The sequence below is a fragment of the Lactuca virosa genome, chromosome 1 (assembly GCF_052849685.1).
Source record: "Lactuca virosa cultivar CGN04683 chromosome 1, Lactuca_virosa_CGN04683_v6, whole genome shotgun sequence".
In the NCBI taxonomy this organism is placed as follows: domain Eukaryota; kingdom Viridiplantae; phylum Streptophyta; class Magnoliopsida; order Asterales; family Asteraceae; genus Lactuca; species Lactuca virosa.
Window position 1 is genome coordinate 139,378,227 of NC_136426.1, and position 22,424 is coordinate 139,400,650.

Consider the following 22,424-nt stretch of genomic DNA (forward strand, 5'->3'; position numbering starts at 1 on the left):
CATACCTGCTCCCCTAGAGTTCGACAATTCGTTCTTACCAAATCTAATTATTGTTTGATTAGGTGTGCTTGCGTATTTTTGTAATAGTCCCTAATTTTGGTGAAACCGGTTATAAATTTAAGACTGGATTTTATACATTAAGTTTTTGGCGCCGTTGTTGGAATAAACTGGTTAGTGGTTTCATTAAAGAATTTGTATTTATTGTTTGGTGTGTTAAAAAATTTTATTTTGTTTTTTTAATATGATGCTTCTTTTGGTTGTTTAGATTCTTGTAGGATTTTTAAGCTTACAATCGTATATGTATGGGGCGACGCTTCACAAGGAGCAGGATTGAAGCTGATATCGATCAACAAGAGAGAGCTTAAACGATAATGGGATGCGTGCCTGATCAACACGAGTTGAGTTTAATTCACTCGTCGGTTATAAATTTAAGACTGTATTTTACATATCAGTTACCAATCAAACCATAAAATTTGGTAGGTAATATATTTGGTTGCCAACATACTTGGTTGGTAATATCATACCGATTGCATTGTCTTGGTACAATAATCGTACAAAATTTTGAATACCATGATTTTACTGATCAAGTGTGGGACGACGCTTCACTAAGAGCATGATTGAAGCTAATACCGATCAACAAGAGATAGCTTAAAAGATAACAGGACATGTGCCTGATCAACACGAGTTAAGTCTAATTCACTCATTGGTTAAATTTAAGATTGGATTTTATACATCAGTTACCATTAAACCAAAAAAATTGGTAGGTAATATATTTGGTAGCCAATATATTTGGTTGGTAATATTGTACCGATTGCATTGTCTTGGTACGATAATTATATAAAATATTGAATATTATGATTGTACTATACCATATTATATAGAGAGAGAGATAGGTTCAAGTATAATATGGTACAGTACAATATTATTCTTGAACCTACCTCTCTCTCTCTCTCTCTCTCTCTATATATATATATATATATATATATATATATATATATATATATATATATAGAGAGAGAGAGAGAGAGAGAGGTTCAAGTATTCTAACTAATTATTGTGTGGATGTAGGAATGATTGTGGGCCAATCAAAATTAAATAAATAATTAATTAAGGGTAATTTAGTAATTTGATTAATAACTTCCACAAATACTCCCTATAATTATGCTATAGTTAGATTGACTTTTGACCTAATTTATTCTCGTTTATATCTACAGCCGTTCCTGATCTATCTCTCTGTTCCTCCTCTTTCTCTGAAAACTATATCTTGGCGGTCGACTACAAAAATCGATCACGAGTTCTACTACACCTTTTCTGATTTTGTTTAAAACCCTACAATTCCTACCTTTTTTTATTTCTCGATTCTGATTTGGTGGTGGTGTTGGGTATGAGAGTCGATGTTGGTGGTCTTGTGGTGATTAGAAGACAGTGGCTGAAGTGTGGAGGTATGGTTGTGCGATTTTGTTTGAATAGAAAACATGGGATTGGCTGATGATGGTGGTGTTCGGATGTGGTGTGGCTGCGCGATGACTATCCTTTGCCCGATGAAGAACCCACTAAAAGTCTTGAGGTTGGTTGGTTTCGTTGTTTCCACCATCGCATCCACATCGCCACCGGTTACCAGTTTCGCTCCTGAATTCTTCCGTTTGGACATTAATGTTGATGATTGGAGAACTCAGACGCCGCCCATCAACCATCAAACGTTCACGACGCCACTTATTTTCCTAATGAAGAACCAACCAGAAGTCTTCACAAAGGTATCATACTTCTCACTTGCTTTAAATTTTGTCACGATCGGATTAATTAGGGCAATGCTTCAACCCAATACGATTGTTACATAATGTTTTTATCGTTCTCTCTATTGGACGTCGATGCTAATGATTGGGTGTTTTATCAATCTGTTTGTTCGATTTATATTTTTAAGGATTGATTTGGTGTAAATATTTGTTGTATTTAGAAAATAAATATGAGTTTTCATATGGAAAATTACAGTATTAGGTTGCATACTGAATGGAACAGGGGAGGTGGGGATTCAAAACTTGGATATGATAGTGGTTCTCATGGAAAGATTGATCTTTCTTTAGGAAAGGTACAATTTACGTTGGTTCTCATGGGATTTTCATTGAAATATGTTTGTTAGGCTCAATTTAAATATTTTTGTTAGGATTGATTAATTCAAATTAAATAAATGGAATTATGATAAGACCATTGTGTGTTTAAATTAGGATAACACCTTATTCTTGAGTAAAGAAAGCTTCTGATGTTGGACAAATTACAAATATTATTCATATGATATCGGGTATCCCGAAAGTTTACTTGGATATTTTCTGACTGATTTATGCATGTTCTATCGATTTACTGATTTATGCATTTTTTTACTTGGATATTTTTCCAACAAAATGCATAAGGTAATTGAATCTTGAATTCCAATTCTATCGGAATGGAATCATTAATTCCATTTCTGTTGGAATGGAATATGGATATTTTCTCACTGTTTTATGCATGTTCTACACTTCTTGGTTATTGGTTTTGGTGCAATTCACAAGTCTGTATATTTTTTCAAATGAATTTAGTTTTTTATTTTTCATTTGCTAATGCATTATTGGATTCTAAACTACAATTGGATTTGTTTTCACAGAAGTTGATGCTTGAAGAACGGACCACAAAATTGAAAGTGATTCTTAGCAAGATTATTCTTTTAGAATGTATTAGTGTCTTTGTTAGATTTGGATTTTTTTTCCTGATTTGAAAGTTTTTTTAGTTTTATTTTTTAACAATAAATGTAATTTTTAGCAATTGTTACCCGTATTCTATGAGAATTAATGTGATTTTTGTTTTTATTCTGTCACACCTGGCATTTTTGCCAGGAAATTATGTGATCATGTAAATGTCATCTATGATAATATTTGTAACTTTAACTTGATATCATACACTATGTTCATTCTATGGCCACAAACTTAATCAAGATTTACAAGTGAAGTTTAAAACTCTACACAAAGTATCCAAAAGGTGAATTGGGGAATTGAAAACCCTAGATACTCTGGTTCAAGTTCATTATGGACTAGGATTTCTTTATTGGGCCTAATGGACCAATAAGCATTCAATTCAACTACATTAGGCTTAGAAACCCTATTTGGATTCTAAATGGACCCAATTCATAAATCTATAACATTTTGGACCATTTGGGCCGAGAATGATTCATTCTAACCCTAATGGGCCTTATTGGTACATAAGAGAATTAATTAGCCCTAATGGACCATAGACTCATTCCTTTGTATCATATTGGGCCGTGAACCATCTAATGAGCCCAGTGGGCCGAAAAATTATATTGGGCCTATAAAAGTCGATCAAGCCAAGAGTTTGGGCTCAACACCATTTTCTTCATCCCACAAGCCCATTCTCGACCCAAGGAGTAAAACAAAAAAAAGGGAAATTAGAGGATTAATGAGAGTTAGCCACCTCCTTATTGCATGGTGGATCTCCATGCACATCACCTCACACCCTCTCTCCTCTCTCTTCTTCTTCTCGGCCGAAACACCTCACACCACCCTCACTCTCTCAAAAATCTTTCAAGCAAATTCTCTCAAACACTCAAGAACATCCTCCTTCCTTCCATCCAAATTTTCAAGATTTCTAAGTGTTTCAAGAAGATCTTCACCAAAAATCATCTTTCCTTGGTAAGTCCTTACATATCCAAGTTGTATAACTTCATTCTTATGTTAAGATCACTCTTTCTAAGCATTTTTGTGATCATACTCTTAGAAAACCCCCATAAGCTCGAGATCTATCCAAGGAAGGCTTGCTAGAGCCGAAACCTCTTCCATTTCTTCTTCAAAACCGAGAACAACAAGCAAAGGTGAGTTCATACCCCCTTGTTTTCGTTTGTCACTTGTTTTTGGGGGAGAATACAAGTATTTATGTGTAGATCTATGTGTTTATGCATGTTATGTGTGATTTTCTTGGCTTTTGTTTGTGTTTGGGTGAAAAACTCGATGGATCTATAAAACTATAACAAAAATAAGTGTAAATCACAAACAAAAACACTCTAGACACTATACTACAAAGTTAAAAGTGTTAGAAATGCCTAAATTGTGAAAAACCAAACAAAATCTTGTGTAGGGATCATTTTTGGCAAATAAACAAAAGTTTGGGGTAAAGAGTGACACCTACGGTTTTATAGGGACTAAAAGGGTATTATTAGCTTAAAAATGATTTTTTATAACAACCATATTTTTCTAAGGGTCAAAAGTGTAAAATTTGGCATTTGGGCCTTGATGTGGGCCTCACAGCCTATTGGGCCCAAATTGCGAAAAACATCAATCTTTGGGGGTTAAAATGTTATTTAATCAAAACTTGAGCCAAAAATGAGAATAAACGAGATTAGGGGCTGAAAATAACACTATCTCAAGATTTGGACCAAAAATGTTAATTTTATAAAAATTAGGCCGAAAATGTCATTTTATGCAAATAAGGGCTGAAATCGTAATTTTCTACAAAAATGGACTAAAAATGTCATTATATGCATTTTTGGGCCAAACCCGTCGATCACTAAACATTTGGGGCGAAAATATAGATTTTTATAAATTTATGGACTAAAATGTTATTTTTAATTTAAAATAGACCAAAATGACATTTTATGTAAAATAAGCCCTTAAATGTTCAAATTAGTTCTCAAGGGACCTAAAGTGTAATTTTTAATAAATACGGGTTCAAATTATAGAATTTTGATGTATCAAACTAAAAATATAATTATAACAAAACATTGGACTTTTTATAACGTTACGGATAACTAATTCGATTAAACGAAATACAACAATGGTGCGATTATTGGGCCTAGTATTTGCTATACATGTTTATTGGGCCTTCGTGATCCAGTTACATGTTTATTGGGCCCAATGTATTCATCACATGTCTGTTGGGCCTCAGTGACCCAATTACATGCTAAATTGACCTAATTTAGCATTTACATGTTATTGGGCCTTAGTGGCCCATTTACATGCTAATTTAGTCGGGAAATAACTTACACGTCTAATGGGCCATGGTTGCCTTTTCTTCATGTTTGTTGGGCCTTATCTTGTCATTTCATCAATTATCTAGTGTTCGAACTTCTAAATACATATAACATTATACAAATTCATGTGGAGACAAATGGGGTCTAGTGAGACGTGTCGGTTGACACCACTGAGTGTATGGCTGTAGCTTGTAGTTATAATTAGAGTCTCCTGGAGGGAGAGCGAGAGTTTGTGTATAGATCTATACGGGGGTGACTCCCCCACACCTGAGCTGTTCGCTACAGTTAGACTAGGCCAGTCTAGGGTGACAAAACCTTGAACGAAAATCCGGCATTTGGAAAAATGCCAAGACAGGCAAATCAGTCACTATCATGTATGGTTATAACGACTCATATAGAGATCCATTCCCATTAAGACATTACGGAAAATTAAAAACTCGTAAGTCATAATGATACAAAACATTTCTATAGTGCAAAGATCGTGACATTTTTATAAATCAGAAAATATCGGATTTTCTGGTGAAATACTATTATTCAATTACCACTTACTTACAACAGAAAGAATACAAAGAAATTTAAACTGCATTCCTATATGTTACTACTATGAAATTCATACATGCATTTATACTCGATTTTCACATCATTTTTCAGACTTTTTACAGAAAATATCGGATTTTCTGGGTTTTACAAAAGATACAAAGACTTTTATTCAAACATGCTTATGAACTCATCAACATTATATATGTTGACCGTTTTCAAAATAACTTGTATTCTCAGGTAATCGTTAAGCAGGAGAATTTTCAAGTGTGTATGGATTTATTTTGTGTAACATCACTCATCGTACTATTAATACTTTGGATTTATGTAACCTATGACAATGTACTTGATGTGAACAATATCAGTTGTAATATGTAATGGTTGGTGATGAATGTGTTATGTTTCATGTATATTCATTGTGATGATATTTCAATTTATAGTCACACGAGCCCTCGGACATTTCCGCCGTCTGGTTCGGGGGTGTGACATATTCTTCAATTGATGGTTCAAGAATTTGTTATTCTATAAGAAGTTTTTAAATTCATGATCAAGAAATAGGTTCAATAATATTTTTATTATTTTATAGTTCAAGAATATTTTTATTTTTGAATAAACTCATAAATATATTCTGTCAGAATGTCCGAATTAAAATAATTATAATTCGTAAAATCAAAATTTTAAAATTAATAGAATCTATGATCCTTTAAAATATGCAATTTTCCTTTATTAAATCTATATTAATTGACTAAAATACCCTTGTAATTAAATTAGATGTATTTTTCAATTATATTTAATTCAATAATATTTATTAATCAATTTCTTAAAATAAGTAAAATGGTTGGCCTACAATCATTCCTACATCCACACAATAATTAGTTAGAATACAATAACCTAAGCATATATATATATATATATATATATATATATATATATATATATTAGTTTGTGTTTTTTGTATATAGTATTATTAATTTGTACCAATCACATTTGTTGATAGCCAAACAAATTAGTATCAAATCTATTGGACTAATATTATAAAAGTCTTAAATTTTTAATGCGTAATTGGAAAAAACCCTATTATTTTTTTTTATTATTGCTATGGTCACAACTTTCTCGCAGAATTATTGTTCTAGCCAACTTAACGAGTTTCATGGTTAACTTGGTTAACTTCTTTGCAAAATCAGTCCTAAAAAGTTCAAATTTGGTCCCTGAAGTTTGAAAAAAATTACACCACATGATTTTGTTAACTTTATTTTTCGTTTTTTGTATACTTTATTTATTTTCGGGTTTTTTTATAAATATATATACATTTTTTTTTTTTTTAACTTTTTCAACAATTTGATTTTTTTTATATATACATTTTTTTTTTATTTTCTTTTTTTATATATACATTTTTTAGTGTATATATAGAGTATATTAGAGTTTTTTTTTCATTTTTCTTTTCGTATTATATTTTTTTTAATTTTTTTTGTTTTCCAATTATTTGTTTTTTTTTTTGTATTTTTAACTTTTTATTGACCTTTTTCAAAAAATATAAAATGTATTAATATATTAGAGTATATTAAAATTTTGATAATTTATAGTTTTTGCAATTTTTTTATTTTTATTCAAGTAAATAAAATAGTTATGTTTATATTTGTAATTTCGGTCCAACTTATTTTTTCTGTTTATTCTTTTTTTTCTTGTCCAACTTAGTGTTATTATATTTATGTTACGAAAAAATAAAAATTAAAATAAAATTAGCTTGTTTATTGAGAATTAGTGTTTCAATGTGTTATATAACTTTCAAATTAAATCATATTTCTATATGTGATATCAATAGTTAAAATTCAAGATAATATTTTTAAATTTTATAATAGACTAAAAGAAAGAACAAAAATTATAATAATAGTCGGTCTCTATAAAAAAAACTTGTTATAGTAATTTAAATTGAATTAAAGTTCGTTTACTTGAATCAAAATAAATAATTAAACATTAGAAAAACAATAAATAACTAAAATAGAAAAAATAGACAACAAAAGGTAAAAAGGTATAAAAAAATTGTTGAAAAATAAAGTTAAAAAATGAAAATAAATAAAGTATATAAAAAAAGAAAATAAAAAATGTATATATATTTATAAAAAAACCAAAAATAAATAAAGTATACAAAAAACGAAAAATAAAGTTAAAAACCATGTGGTGTAATTTTTTGCAAACCTCAGAGACCAAATTTAAACTTTTTATGACTGATTTTGCAAAAAAGTTAACCATGAAACTCGTTAAGTGGGCTAGAGTGATAATTCGGCAAGAATGTTGTGGCCATAACAATAATAAAAAAATATTAGGGTTTTTCCAATTACGCGTTAAAAATTTAAGGCTTTTATAATATTAGTCCAAATATATTTAGTAAAGTATTAATAGTTAAATTTAAAATTCATACGCCCATGATAATTGACATCTACAATGTTTTAACAAAATCTTAAATAACATACCAATGTACCATATTCCTCACTAACTAAATCCATAAAATTAATATTAAAAAAAAATTAAAAAAAAAAAATACCAACCAAACAAAATGCAAAAACGGACTAGTCTTTGATCTCCAAGACCGGTGGCCATGGCGGCATCTTCATACTTGTCAAAATAAAGAAGTCAAAGTCTGACTAATGCATGGATTACGTGAATCAATTTGTTGATGTTTTCTCTCATTTAATGCACAATTATTCGCCATAATTAGAATTTTAAATTTTTATGATAAAACAAAATTAACAGCGCTTGTAAATAAAAATCATATCATAAGTATATTATGCATTCAATTGAATTTAAAATTTTATCTATTAAAAATAACATTTTGCATTTTTTTTTTTTTTTGAAGTAAACCAAAATTAAAGATAGAAAATGGTGTTTGTAGCTTTTTTTGTGGATCTTCATAACTTCTTTATTTCTTGGAAATATAATAAATTTTATAAAATTACTATGAACACCAATTGTTCACCACACCCTTTTCTCCACCACAGATTTCATTCACACCGCCGCAATTCAATAATAAATACTACAAGCATTCACTGATCACCTTCCACCGCCACCGCCTCCGCCGCCCCTGAAATCCAAATTCCTGATAGTTCTGAATTCATCAATCGAAGTAACCCCAACAACACTCAATTTCGAACCCTTTAATCTCAATTTGATAGATTTGCCTTTTGTCCATATAAATTGGATCTTATAATGTTGCATACAGAGCCCTCTCTCTCTGTGTACGCCGATGAAGATATGTTGCTTGACAATAGGAAAGGGGAATTAAAGGTTAAAATCGGCAGTGATGAGTTCAGTTTCGCAGAAAATATGGGATTAAACGTTGAGAATCATGAAGACGATCCATTGAATGGATTTAAGAAATTGGGTATTTTGCAAAACGAAGAACAGATTGAACCAGTGAGTATTAATGGCGCCGAAAGATTTGACGAAAGTTGCGACGTTGTGGAGAATTATAAGAGGATGTTAGACGAAGATCCTTCAAACCCTCTTCTATTGAAGAACTATGCTCATCTTTTGCAGGTGAAAAAAACCGACTATCATTCTGATTTTATCTTCTAATGGTTGAATTAGGGAGAAAGCGATTGAATTTGATGAATTTAAACTTGAGATTGGCATGACAGATGAATGGAGATGTTAATGGAGCTGAGGAATACTATTTCCGTGCAACAATGGCGGATCCTAAAGATGGTGAGATTCTGATGCAGTACGCTAAGTTGATATGGGAGCTTCATCGTGATCAAGATAGAGCCTCTGGTTATTTTCAGAGCGCTGTTCATGCTGCACCTGAGAACTCGTGAGTTTTTATATATAAAATCGAAATTATAGTGTGACATATTTAATATAAAAAATGTTAGTTTAGTTACCTAATTGCAAAGAAAATAGGTTGTCACCTAAATTATATACTAAAAACAAGATAAATTATTGTTATTCTAGTTCAGTACAACATGTCATGTCATTTTCTAGTTGCCATGTTAGGTATTAATTCGGTACAACATGTCATGTGTTCTGTAAACAATGGACACTCTAACATGTCATCTTTTGCACCTTAAAAGACTTGAAAATGGCAAACATTTGATACAAAATTTTTGTTTGTAGCGATGTTCTTGCAGCATATGCAAGGTTCTTATGGGAAATAGATGAAAATGAAGAGAACGATGAAGCAACTACATTTGGGGTTGGGGTCAATGATCTTGAGAGATATTACAAGACAATGGTCAACGAAAGTTGTTGTGACCCTTTGTTACTTACAAACTACGCCCGTTTTCTTCAACAGGTTTATAAAATTTCAATGTATACATTAATGTCCACCTTGTTCCACTTAGTTGCAATTTTTGTCCTATGTCAAAAGTTTTCAAACCAAGATAACTGTAGCTATTAACTAATTATCTTTTACTCGTTTTGACCAAAAAAAATGTAAGATGGATAAAAAATTGCAATCTTTATATGCAAACACAATCTTTTGTTCTATTATTTTATGTCCTATGTAACAAACAACCGTGCCTTGATGTACAGACAAAAGGAGACCTTGAAGGAGCCGAAAAGTACTACTCGCGTGCAATACAAGCCAATCCAGATGACAGCGAAGCAGCTTCACAATACGCACAATTGGTGTGGGAGCTTCATCGTGATCAAGACAAAGCTAATGCTTACTTTGAACAATCAGTCAAATTAACTCCATCAAATAGGTATCATTTCGCCTTTTTTTTTTTTTTTTTTTTTTTTGCGTATTCTATACGACTATTTTCAAGTAATATATTTTTTTTATTATTTTGTGTTTCAGTGATGTTCTTGCTGCATATGCCAAGTTTCTTTGGGAAGCAAATATCGAAGATTGAAGAGTAACAATCAAATAACACACAAATAAGATGTCATAAGATGAAAAGTTGAAATCTTGAATGATGTGACTATATGTTTTTGTACTATTGTCTCTTTCTATTGATGAACAGATATAACATGCAAAGTTGTAAAAGACCCAAAGCTACATAAAAAGCATATGATGATTTGATTTTTAGAAGACTATTTCTGTAGAAGGTCAAAAATGTAACTAGGGGCACCCCAACACGATGCATATACACCCCAGCACAGACTAACCAAAAAGACCTCATTTTTTAAATAATGTTTTTTTTTTGGGCTTTTGCTTACTTCCATAACTATAATATGCTATAACTGAACTCAGAGAAGAAAAAAGAAACATAAACCCAAAAGAATTCCAAAGGGTATAATGGTCTTTTCAGTCCTTCAATCGGAAGGGCTGTGACCGTTTCTTGAATAAGTGTGGCGGTAGTAGCCATTGCTTCTTGGATCTTGACCGTTCATTCTCGCATAGTTTCGGCCTCCAAAATGTCCTCTACCGTCCATTTGGTATCCAGTCCTGCCTCTTCCTCTTCCTCCTACACGTTATGATTCCATAGTTTGGTTAGAATGTTTTTGGAAGGAATGGAATTGAATTGAATCTGTCAAAAGAGTATTTTGGTCTTTTAGCATTACTGAGTTCCTTCCCCTCAAGAATAATGAAATCCGTCAAGCATCAAGTTTATAGAAATCTAATGGAATTGAATTCCTTCCTTTGGCTACCAAACAAGCCATGGATGGAATGGAATCTCCAATTCCAATTCCATCGGAATCCACAACCCAAGATATATGCAAATGATGTATTGAGTATTGATAATTTATTATAAAAAAAAAAAACAAAAAGATAATGAAAACGAATTCCTTCCACCCGATACATGGGATTGGAAGGAACTGAATTCCGTTCATGGAATGGAATCTCGAATTCCAATTCCGTTTAGAAGGTATAGAAAACACATACTTCCACCTCGATATGCATTGTTGCTTCGATTTGCTCGTCTTCCTTCAATGAAAACCTGCTGTCCAGAAATCTCAACAGTAGATGCCTAAACAATTAATTGGCATCATTCTGTAAGCAATCACTTGATAAATATAAAATATTAAAATATTAAATAAAATGTTATTTTTCACTTTTCAGTTATACTTTACCTTGATCGCATTGTGAACACCAGACATGTCTTCAAACTCAACAAATGCATAGCACACATCAATATCCTGAATCCATATAAGTTTTTACTCAAATTCAGTGTCTTTTTAAGGCACAAAAAGCAGGAGATATTATTTAAAATATGAAAATGACCTAACTAACCTTTCTTGTTCTTATGGCAACACCATCTTGCCTGATCTTACCAAATTTCTTAAACTCCTCTTCAATATCAGAAGCAATTGCATTGATTGGCACGTTTTTCACATAAACAGACTTCAACTCAACTACTAAGAAAAAATCAATGTAAAAGTATAATTAATAAAGAAAGAATCTACATCAAAAAAAACACCAAAGAAACAAGCCAATTGCATCAATTAAAGTTAATTAATGGAGACACAATATATAGAGGTGTTTCTTTTTGACTTAATACATATATTTCTAAGCACAAGGGCAAAACAGTCATTTACTCACACTCAGACACTTCATTCAGTCCAAAAGAGAAACTTTATGTACACAGACACACATCATTTATCAATCCAGCAATTTATTCATACAATATAGCCTGAAATGAATCAAAACTGACTAAAAGAGCAGAAAATAAGAATCTAGAAAAGTACCTTCATCTTCTACACCAGATGAATCCTCCACACCTTCAACCCCAGATCTTTGTGAAGTGGGCTCCACATGGTTCAACTCAAAAGGCGTTGGACTTTTTGTGACAGGTTGCTCTCTTGGTGCTGATGGTGGTGCAGATTGCCCTTTTGCTACTTGCAACTTCAAGGAACAAAAGTGACATAACGTCAGTACAAGGGCAATTTGGTAAATTGTATTTAGTTAAAGCAGCTAAAGATGAATTGCATACAATGGAAGCATAAGTATGCTTTTGAGGCTCTCCTACAGGTTCCTCAACTGAAGTCAAACGGTCTTGTAGTGCATTCACTGAACCATTTGACTTCACAGGATAGTTGTCTTCAAGACTGTTTTCAACTTCAGGAGCTTGCAATTGTTGCTTTTGGAAACTGTAATTGTTCACAGAACCATTTTCTACAACTGTGGTAGTAGGTGTTACAAAATCCCTACCCTGGATATCACCAACTCCCATGTAGCTTGATGCTGAAGAAGCACATTCAAAACATGAATTTTTTATTTGTAAGTTGTTAATGATTCATGGGTAATGCAAGAAAATAAGATACAGACATACAGTACCTTGTTCTTGAAGAGCAGTTGAGGCATTCAATTTGGAAAGAAGATTGTTTTGAGACAAATAGGCAACAGGGTGATGATGATGAATTGGTTGATGATCATCAATGTAGTGAAAGATATCGTTGAGTACAAAAAAGCCTTTCTCTTGAGGTGCAAGGAAAAATGTCTGAACAAATGTCCTGCTATTGAAATCTTTTTGATGCACTGAACCTGATGCCAATACAAGGACACCCTTGTCCCAAGATTCAAGGGAGTGTAATGTTTTGATTTCAACTCCTGTGTAGTTGAGGGACATGACAATAGAATGGATTTCCTGCAATAAATGAGAAAGAAACATAAGAGCCACAAACATGATATTGATCACATAAAAGTAATTAGTGTGAAAATGAAAGCTAAATGGTGCAAAGACAATTATGAAAACAAAACGCCATGTCTAATTATGGAAACAAAATGGCACTTGCCATCTAGATGCAAGGCAATTCATCAAGGAATGTATGATTCCTCAAACCTAGTACTCGATAATAAAACAAGAGATAAACAATGGAATCTCAATCTACCAACAAGTGAAATTAGCTAATCTATACCAATGACCAATATATGTTGCCTAGTATATTCAACCAAGGAAGAAACTCTTACTTCAAGCCATTACACCATCTTCCAATGGTTTGTTCTGTAACTGATACTCAACATCAAATAACGCTTAAAATCCTACTACATTTGCATATCAGTAAAGAAGATAATAAGAAGCGAAAGAGGCAAAACTAACTATTAAACTCAAACGTTGCTGTATATGAATGTCCAAACTCTCTATTCATATAAAATCCAGAATCTACTGATTATTGTAGTAGGTCTGACTTCTGTAGTGAAAATAGAGTATACACAAAATAGGAGCTCAAGTAGATATGGGGGTCGAAATTTCACCAGCATTGAAGTCCCGGTAACTCTGGCGTCACCATCAACGCGAAGCAACGTGCTCCTTTCGCTATAAAACTGATGAACAACATCAGGTTGCGTCTGAAGCACCTGGTAGTAATGTCCGACGAAGAAATGCCCAACCTAAAAACACCAAAACCCCAGTAAACAACTATCCATATGCACATAACGATGCAGGAAGAGCTGAGCAAAGATGCAAACCTGAGCAGCGGTGACAGGAAAGTGAAACGGCGTTGCCATCGAAACAGAAACCCTAATAAAACCCTAGATCTGCAATGCGGCTGAATACCTGAAAACAAAATTCCGAATAGCTATAATTAAGGTTCCACCATTAACAAGCAAGATAATATCGATGAAACAGGTGGTTTTAGTGCAGAGAATCAAACCTGATAAATCTTCGTTGAGGCAAGGCAATGAAGCAAAAGGGTTTTTGGAGTAGAGTGTGTGTGTGCGTGTTTTTGGCTTTTTTTCGCCGTCACACATACTGTGGAAATGGCGCGTCATTCACCATATATGGAGCGCACGTGCACCATTGGGATTCCTTAACCAAAACATTTGGGTTGTTGGTGAAATTTAGAAAAGTTTACAATCTTTTTACTCATACAACAATATATATATTTTTCATCGTATTTTTATTAAATGTCATCTAACTGTATCATTAAGAGTAGCTAAATTAAGAGTAGTTAAAGATTGTAATAAAAATACGATGTTTGATTCTGATTTTTGTTAAAATTATGTGTGATGTATATTGGTTTTGATTCTTTTAAAACCATTTTGTTAAAATGTTAAAGTTGAATGTTAACCTATTGATTCAAAATGTTTGATTGTGTTAAATATAATTCTTGAATGAACAAATGGCTTATACGTTAGATTCTTAAATATGATGTCTCACTGTATTAAAATTTATTCAATAGATAGGAATGGATTCATCAAGTTTTGTGATACAAAATGAAGAGTTTTATTTAGGGTATGTTTGGGTTAGCTTTTTTATCTCAAAGGTGATTTTTAAGAAAAGTATTTATTAGCTTATGGCTTTTAGGAAAAAGCTGATTTTAAAAAGTGTTTGTATAAGAAAAATTGTTTTTTCAGGAGTAAAATTTTTGAAAAGCTAAAAAGCTAGGATTTTTCAGCTTTTTGAAAGCTTTACTTTTTCCTATCCAAAAAGTTGTTTTAAAAAGCGTTTTTTAAATACACAAACACTTTTTTAACTTATTAGCTTTTTGAAAAACTAAAAATTTAATAAGCTTTTTTGAAAAGTTATCCCAAACACCCACTTAGCTAACTTCAAATATGAATCATATGATGAATTACTAAAAAGTGAATGAGATTTTTATCACGCTAATGGAAATGGGTATTTGTTCGAGATTGAAGACAAACATATCATGTTGAAATATGACTTAGGTGGTTCTTATATAAATAGATCGTGTATTAGAGATAAAATGAATAAGAATATTGAATCTAATTTGATCAATACCTCTTTCGGATTGTAGGTAAAAAAGGAAAATGTTGATGCTTGTGTACTTAAGGCAAAAAACTCGACTCATAACCATGAGCCATCTACTGGTATCCATGGCAATCCGTCATTCCATCGATTCAAGATCCAATTACAATCGGTGATTTTCGGCCCATCAGTCTAATCGACTACTTGTATAAAACTATATCCAAAGTTTTAGCAAAGAGGCTAAAGAAGATAATTCATTTGGTGGTGAGCCCTATTCAGACTACTTTCATAAAAAATCATTCTATTCTGGATGACCTTCTTATCCTTAATGAAGTAATTGTGTGGGTAAAGAAATGCAAACGGAAGGCATTCACTTTCAAAGTCAACTTTGAGAAAACCTTTGACTGTCTCAGCTGGGAGTATTAGACTCGATCCTTCAACAAATGGATTTTGGGGTAAAATGGCATCAGTGGGTGCGTGGATGCTTATCATCAACAATGATCTCAGTTCTTGTAAACGGGTAAGCAACCTTGGAATTATGTATGGAACGTGGGGTTAAACTGGGAGACCCATTATATATGTTCTTATTTATCATTGCAACTGAGGAGTTACATGTTGAGATGGAGGTGGCAAAAGAAAAAGGTCTATTCGAAGGCATCCAACTTCATCGCCGAGGCCCAATCATTTCGCATCTTCAGTATGCAGATGATGTAATTTTCTTAGGTTATTGGTTGTAACGCCCGCAGATTCGGGCTAGTCAATTAAATAGAATAAGCTATAAAGATGACTTTTTGATAGAAGATTATTCAGGACAACTAATCTTAACAAAAATTTATAGTATATGTGACAAGGATTATGTATATATAAAGAGCGCTGCAATCTGACTTCGTATAAAGATGTTATGTTTCTTCGAAGTTTCGCGATTAAATCGGCACGTCTCTGCGTATCGTAAAAAGTGAATTTTCGATAGATTACTTTTTTAACATAAGTGATCTAAACGAAAGTCGTAGTGGTTGTTAAACCGAGAGTGTGCATATAGAGAACGTCCAAACCTAACTTCGTAAGAGGAGGTTATGATTTTTCAAGGTTTCAGCGCAAATGTATACGACTCAGAAACCGAAGTAGATATCGGTTGATTATTAGGAAAAACAATCTATCACACCCCCGGCTGAGGCGGTGGAACATGTCGGGATATGCGATTAAGTTCATAGATCACAGATAAACTGAATATATAACACAGATACAACAATAAACAAAACAACATGTGTATTCCATATTTAAGTTTGAATACAGGGTTCTTACAGATAATAGTAATACATGAATTGCCATAACAAATAGGCTTAACATAACAAAAACTAGTAAGTATAACCATACTCAAAACAAAAACTAGTAATTTAAATTTTCTGCAATCCATGATTTTTTCCAATGTCTGAATGGTTGAAATCACTGATTTCCTGAGAATAAATGTAGTTTGAAAGTCAACACAAGGCTGGTGAGGGTCACAAGTTTTCTGCCAACAACAGTATAATACTTTTAAAAAGTTTAAAAATTATTTTCTTTATAAGTATAACATACTCAAAACAATGTTTGTAAATAAACTTTGAATACCAAAATGTATCTTTGCATAGGTAAACCATACTTAAAGTAGTTTTGAAAACAACCAAGCTCATGGTTTGTGGTAATAGAGAGAGTTTTTAGTTAATGTTTATAGTAAGTCCTATAACCGAGTTATGTTGTTGTATGTACCCCTACGTCGCTTCATTATAAGTCGTGGTGACGATTGTAGACACTTATCACCTGCTTCGATTGATCGGTCGAGGTTGTAGCTAGCAACCGCAGGTGAGGATGTCAACCCCGTATAGATCTATACATATGTATCTCGTTCCGAAGAGTAAGGGTTATATTAATGTGGGTATGCTAAGTGTTTAGACTTAGCTAATGAATATAGTCTCACTAAAAAGCCATTAACTAAGGTAGGTGAAAAGCTCTCAGCCCTAACTTATAAGTGGATAAGTTATTAGGCATAATGAATTTGTATAGAGTCTATAAAAGCCAAGCATAAATGGTATGCATGCATAGTATAAGGCACTAACTTTTATAACTAAGTATGTATCTTGTAATAACAAGGCATATGTTATTAATATAACACATGGACATATTAATATTGGACCTAGTTTATGTACTTACAACATATAAATATCAAGCCATTGTTTTATAAATTGGTATAGTATTTGCATAAAATAATATTTTATATGTATTTTGTATGAATTAATATCGTATTGCACATGTATTCTCCCCTAAAACATGTAAAAATATAAAAGAGGGGCCGTAACACTCGCCTTAAGGTGCGGTTGTCGAGTTGCTTCGAGTATTGGATGCGAGAAACCGGGATGTGTTGTTGTGAACACGAACCTTCGAGATTAATTTAGTTTCCTAGTAAATTTTAATATAAATTAATATTTGGAGGGTTATTTTGTAATTTAACCAAGGCATAGAGTCTATTTATTAATTAAAATAATTTACATGGGACTAAATTAGTTAAAATTTTCCATATGAGGGAGCAAGTGATTTATTTAAATTCTAAATTTAAATATTGGACTTATTTTGCAAATAAATCTCAATATGGGGTTTAAATTATTTAAAAAAAATAAAAGTTTAATTGATTTAGACTTATTTTGAAAGAATTTTCGAGTGGGGGTAAATTCTGAATATTTAAATATGAAGTTTGAAAGTTTGGGATCTGATTTGTAATCAATTTCGAAAGAAAGAGTGGATTTTAGAGATATTAAATGGAAGTTTGGAATAGTTGGGACCTGTTTGCAAAATTTTCCGAAGGGAGGGGTATTATAGATATTTTAAAATGAAGTTTGGTAACAGGAGGGGTTATTCCTGTTCGTCGTTCATGCACACACAGAGTAAACGAAGGAAAAAATATATATACATTTTTTTGGCAATTTGGATCGAAAGGGTATTATAGATATTTTAAAATGAAGTTTGGCAATTTGGATCGACACAAACGAATTAATAATGGTGGAGTAGACTTACGGAGCAATAGCAGCAACAACACAAGGTGGCCAAGGGTGGTGGTGGGGGTTGTGATAGTTTCATTTTATTTACTTCTTTTTATAGTTTATTTTAGCACATTTCATCTCATTTTAGTTAATCTTCATGCATATTTTATCTTTTTGTTATTTTTCTCCTTTTACCAGGTGATTTCCAGTCTTTTGAGCTTATTTGCAGGATTTATCGAAGACTATTTGTCATTGGAGGTATGGAAGGAGTGCGAGACTTTTGGAGGCTTGCAGTTTGCTTGTGGACTTGAACTGGTGTGATCGGGCATGTTGTCAACATAATCAAAGGAGCAAGTTGGGCTTAATTTTAGATGAAGAATGATGATGATGTGAAGAGAATTTTGAGCTATAGAAGATCAAGGAAGCAATGACCCATCTTGGGAGAGTCAACAAGACACAATTGGGCTATCAATAACCTTTACATGTAGGCTGGACCAAGAAATAAAGGAGCAAAAATAGAAGGCCAATCAAATGGGCCAAATGGCCTAGAATCCACACGGTCCGCGTGGATTTACAAATGGTCCGCGTGGATCGCACTGTGAAGAATCCGAATTTTTGACTTTTTGACTATATTTTGGGAAGATTGGTGGAATGCTTTTGGGGGACTTTTGGATCCTATTTTTGGCCACTTTTACTGAAGTTTTGAAGCAAGAAGGAAGATAAACACCTTGAAGAACAACTCTATTTTGCTCTCTAGAAGGCTTAGGAAGATTTTGAAGATTGTTGTCATTTCATTTCATCTTACACTTTGAATCATGTTTGGTATCTCTAAACTATATTGCATTTCTTTTATTTTGCCCATGCTTGGCTAAACTTTCATTTGGTTGATTATGGTTTAACCCATGGATGATTAGTTGCTTTGAAGACTTATTATTATCTTGTGTTTGAAGTTTATGGAAATGTTTTCTAGTTAAACATCTTGTTATGTTTATTTATCTTTGATCATGAGCTTAGATGAATGAATGCTTATCTTTGTTGACTAATTTCTTGGTTAAGTAATGGACCCTCAAATTAGTAAGCAACAAATGATTTATATGTTTGTTTTCATTTCATTTAGACCACGGTAATGTTTCCTCCATAATGATAATGTAAGCATTTTATTATCTTATGGATTTGGTGACTCTTAGAACTCAAAGCTAATTGATTTTCACAAGATTATATGTTTCATTGATTTTGTGACTTTAATTAAGGGAATGTGTTAGAGCTTATCTAACCATTTTAATATCTAAGAAGAGTTGAGGTAATTTGTGCTTATGAATTGCTATAGCCAAATTAAACCAATTCACAAGTGTTATTATATTTAGTATAATGATAAGTCAACCATGTCATCCATGTGGTATATCCCAAAATCAACCAATTTTACTTCATTGAATTCAATCAAAACTTTTACTTGTTTACTTGTCATATTTGCTATTTAGCTTGTTTTAATTTTGTCAAACAATCAAAAAGAATTAAACCCCCCTTTTTTTACTTTTACTTTTATTTTAAAAGTACCTGAACAAGTGATTTGCATAGAGATTTAAATTGAACCAATCTCCGTGGATACGATCCATTTACCACTATACACTATTTTAGTGTGAAAGATTTAGGGTTATTTAATTTTGTTGGTTCTGCTTATTTATTTACTTCTTTTTATAGTTTATTTTAGCACATTCCATCTCATTTTAGTTAATCTTCATGCATATTTTCTCTTTTTGTTATTTTTCTCCTTTACCAGGTGCTTTCCAGTCTTTTGAGCTTATTTGCAGGATTTATCGAAGACTATTTGTCATTAGAGGTATGGAAGGAGTGCGGGACTTTTGGAGGCTTGCGGTTTGCTTGTGGACTTGAAGTGGTGTGATTGGGCATGTTGTCAACATAATCAAAGGAGTAAGTTGGGCTTAATTTTAGATGAAGAATGATGATGATGTGAAGAGAATTTTGAGCTATAGAAGATCAAGGAAGCAATGACCCATCTTGGGAGAGTCAAGAAGACACAATTGGGCTATCAAGAACCTTTACATGTGGGCTGGACCAATAAATAGAGGATCAAAACTAGAAGTCCAATCAAATGGGCCAAATGGCCCAGAATCCACGCGGTCCGCGTGGATTTACAAATGGTCCGCGTGGATCACACTGTGAAGAATCCGGATTTTTGACTTTTTGACTCTATTTTGGGAAGGTTGGTGGAATGCTTTTGGGGGACTTTTGGATCCGATTTTTGACCACTTTTACTGGAGTTTCGAAGCAAGAAGGAAGGGGAACACTTGGAGGCACAAACACCTTTTCTCTCTAGAAGATTGGAAGATTTAGAAGCTTGGAGCAATTTTTCTTCCAACTTGCATCTTGAACAATGTTTGGTATCACTAATCTACTTTGCATTTCTTTCATTTTGGCCATGCTTGGCTAGACTCATATTTGGTTGACTTGGATGTAATTGCTTGAATGTTTTGGTTATTTTAAAGAACTCCATGAACTTGTGTTGAATATCTATGATTATATTTTCTATGAAAACTTCCTTCATGTTTATATATCTCTAGTCATGAATATTGATATGTGAATGTTATTTTTGTTGGTTAAATTCTTGGATAAGTAATGGGTCTTCAATTTAACAAGTAACAATTAGTTTAAATGTTTGGATAAGTAATGGGTCTTCAATTTAACATACATGTATCACACAGACAACAAGTATACTCTATCATGCAAACCATTCCTTGGGCACCCGCCCGATATCGGACCTTGGTCCTGAATATCATACTAGCATACGGTGCCTAAAGCTAACCCCCGGGTCTTCCTACTCATAACTACATGGGCCGACATTGTGGCCGTAGACCCATCCACACAAAGGGAAACTCACCTGCACTGCTGAACTTGCTGATAACCCTCTACTGCTGACTGGAAATTCCCTGACTGCTGCTTCTTCGGCTCCCCGAGCTACCAAGATCATAATATTACTTAGCTCAATATCATAGTCTTTTCTCAGGGTAAGATTACTATTTTACCCCTACCGCAATATAGTCCATAACTAAGGCCCAAGCATAATATATAAAGGCCCAAACCCTAGGTAGGCTTCCCAAGCCCATTAATGGCCCAATTTGCTACATTGGGCCCAATCTATTTATTGGGCCTTACCCTAAGCCTAACACCCATACTTGGCCCATATTCCTTGACTCCTGATGGCCCACTAAGGCCCAAAGACCCAAAGTCCAAAGCACAGCCCACACCGAGGCCCAAATACTCAAGGCCCAAACTGGCAGCGTTACGCGGGGCGTAATTCAATGTACGCTGGGCGTACAGGCTTGATGACGTGTACGCTGGGCGTACCTGCACGTACGCTCGGCGTAATGCTTTGTTAAGTCCTTTCTCTATTAAGAGCTGAATACCTTGATTCAGAAGCTACTAACTCAGATCCAAGTCTTATTTCACGTCTTAAACCATAAAGTTGCTTACTTTATGGCTTCCTTGACTCACATAAGCCCCAACTCCAAAAACCATAATCTATTTCCATGGATGAAGGTCTTAACCCAAGCATGAACTCATATAAGTCCTAAAGGTTGAAACTTTACTGCTTATGGGACACATATGACTCTAAGGGAGGCAACACTGGTCTTAGAAACATGCTTAAGTCTCAAAGACCCATTCTTGGGACCAAAAAGTCTATAAACTTGTACTAAGAGAGATCTAAGAGAATAATCATCAAGCTCAAAACTTTTTACCTTGTAGAGGTCCGAAATGAAGCACTTATCCCAGATCTATAAGCTCTAGCTTCCAAGGTTCCTCCTTGCCAATCTTCTTATTTTCTCTTCCAGGCTTTAAACCACCAAAATAAGCTTTTCAAGGTCAAGATCTCACAAAATGAAGGTTGGGATGTTCTAGGGTTTCTTCTGAGGTTGGGGAGGCTGATATGGGGGCTAGGGTTGAAGCCATTGTGTTCTTTATATAATGGCACTCCCAAAAATAGGGTTTAGAGGCTGTTAGCGTACGCTGGGCGTACGCCTTAAAAACCCACGATCTTTTGCCCCGCTACGTTGGGCGTACACCAGCCTTACACTGGGCGTACCCAGCTAAACACGCGTGCACTTTATGCATGCTAGGGACTGCCTTGTCAACTTTTCCATTAAGGGCCATAAATGTCAATATCTTCAAAGTGTCATAACTCTTTCATTCTATATCCGTTTCCGATGAACTTTATATCCACGGAAAGGTGGCGAGAAGCTCTACGCGTCTAACAACACTCCCCGG

At 33.4% G+C, this 22,424-nt stretch overlaps 2 protein-coding genes across 3 annotated transcripts; one reads left to right on the forward strand and one right to left on the reverse strand.

Moving 5' to 3' along the window:
* The first annotated feature begins 8,478 nt into the window (after positions 1-8,478).
* TPR4 (Tetratricopeptide repeat (TPR)-like superfamily protein) lies at positions 8,479-10,574 on the forward strand. The gene is made up of 5 exons (XM_079077719.1): positions 8,479-9,079; positions 9,181-9,353; positions 9,656-9,833; positions 10,073-10,245; positions 10,341-10,574. The coding sequence occupies exons 1-5, from the start codon at positions 8,750-8,752 to the stop codon at positions 10,393-10,395; spliced, it is 909 nt and encodes a 302-aa protein (XP_078933845.1). The 5' UTR covers positions 8,479-8,749; the 3' UTR covers positions 10,396-10,574.
* Positions 10,540-14,220, reverse strand: LOC145158847 (nuclear transport factor 2-like). 2 transcript variants are annotated; one of them, XM_079077712.1, is made up of 10 exons: positions 14,078-14,220; positions 13,893-13,980; positions 13,680-13,814; positions 12,762-13,071; positions 12,418-12,668; positions 12,173-12,329; positions 11,718-11,839; positions 11,558-11,623; positions 11,370-11,454; positions 10,540-10,950 (listed from the first exon to the last, which is right to left on the reverse strand). In XM_079077712.1, exons 2-10 carry the CDS (start codon positions 13,929-13,931, stop codon positions 10,799-10,801), a joined length of 1,317 nt encoding a protein of 438 aa, XP_078933838.1. In that variant the 5' UTR covers positions 13,932-13,980; positions 14,078-14,220; the 3' UTR covers positions 10,540-10,798. The 2 variants fall into 2 exon arrangements, with proteins under 2 accessions (XP_078933838.1, XP_078933831.1); XM_079077705.1 differs by having other exon boundaries at positions 11,718-11,842.
* Between the last annotated feature and the right edge of the window lie 8,204 nt (positions 14,221-22,424).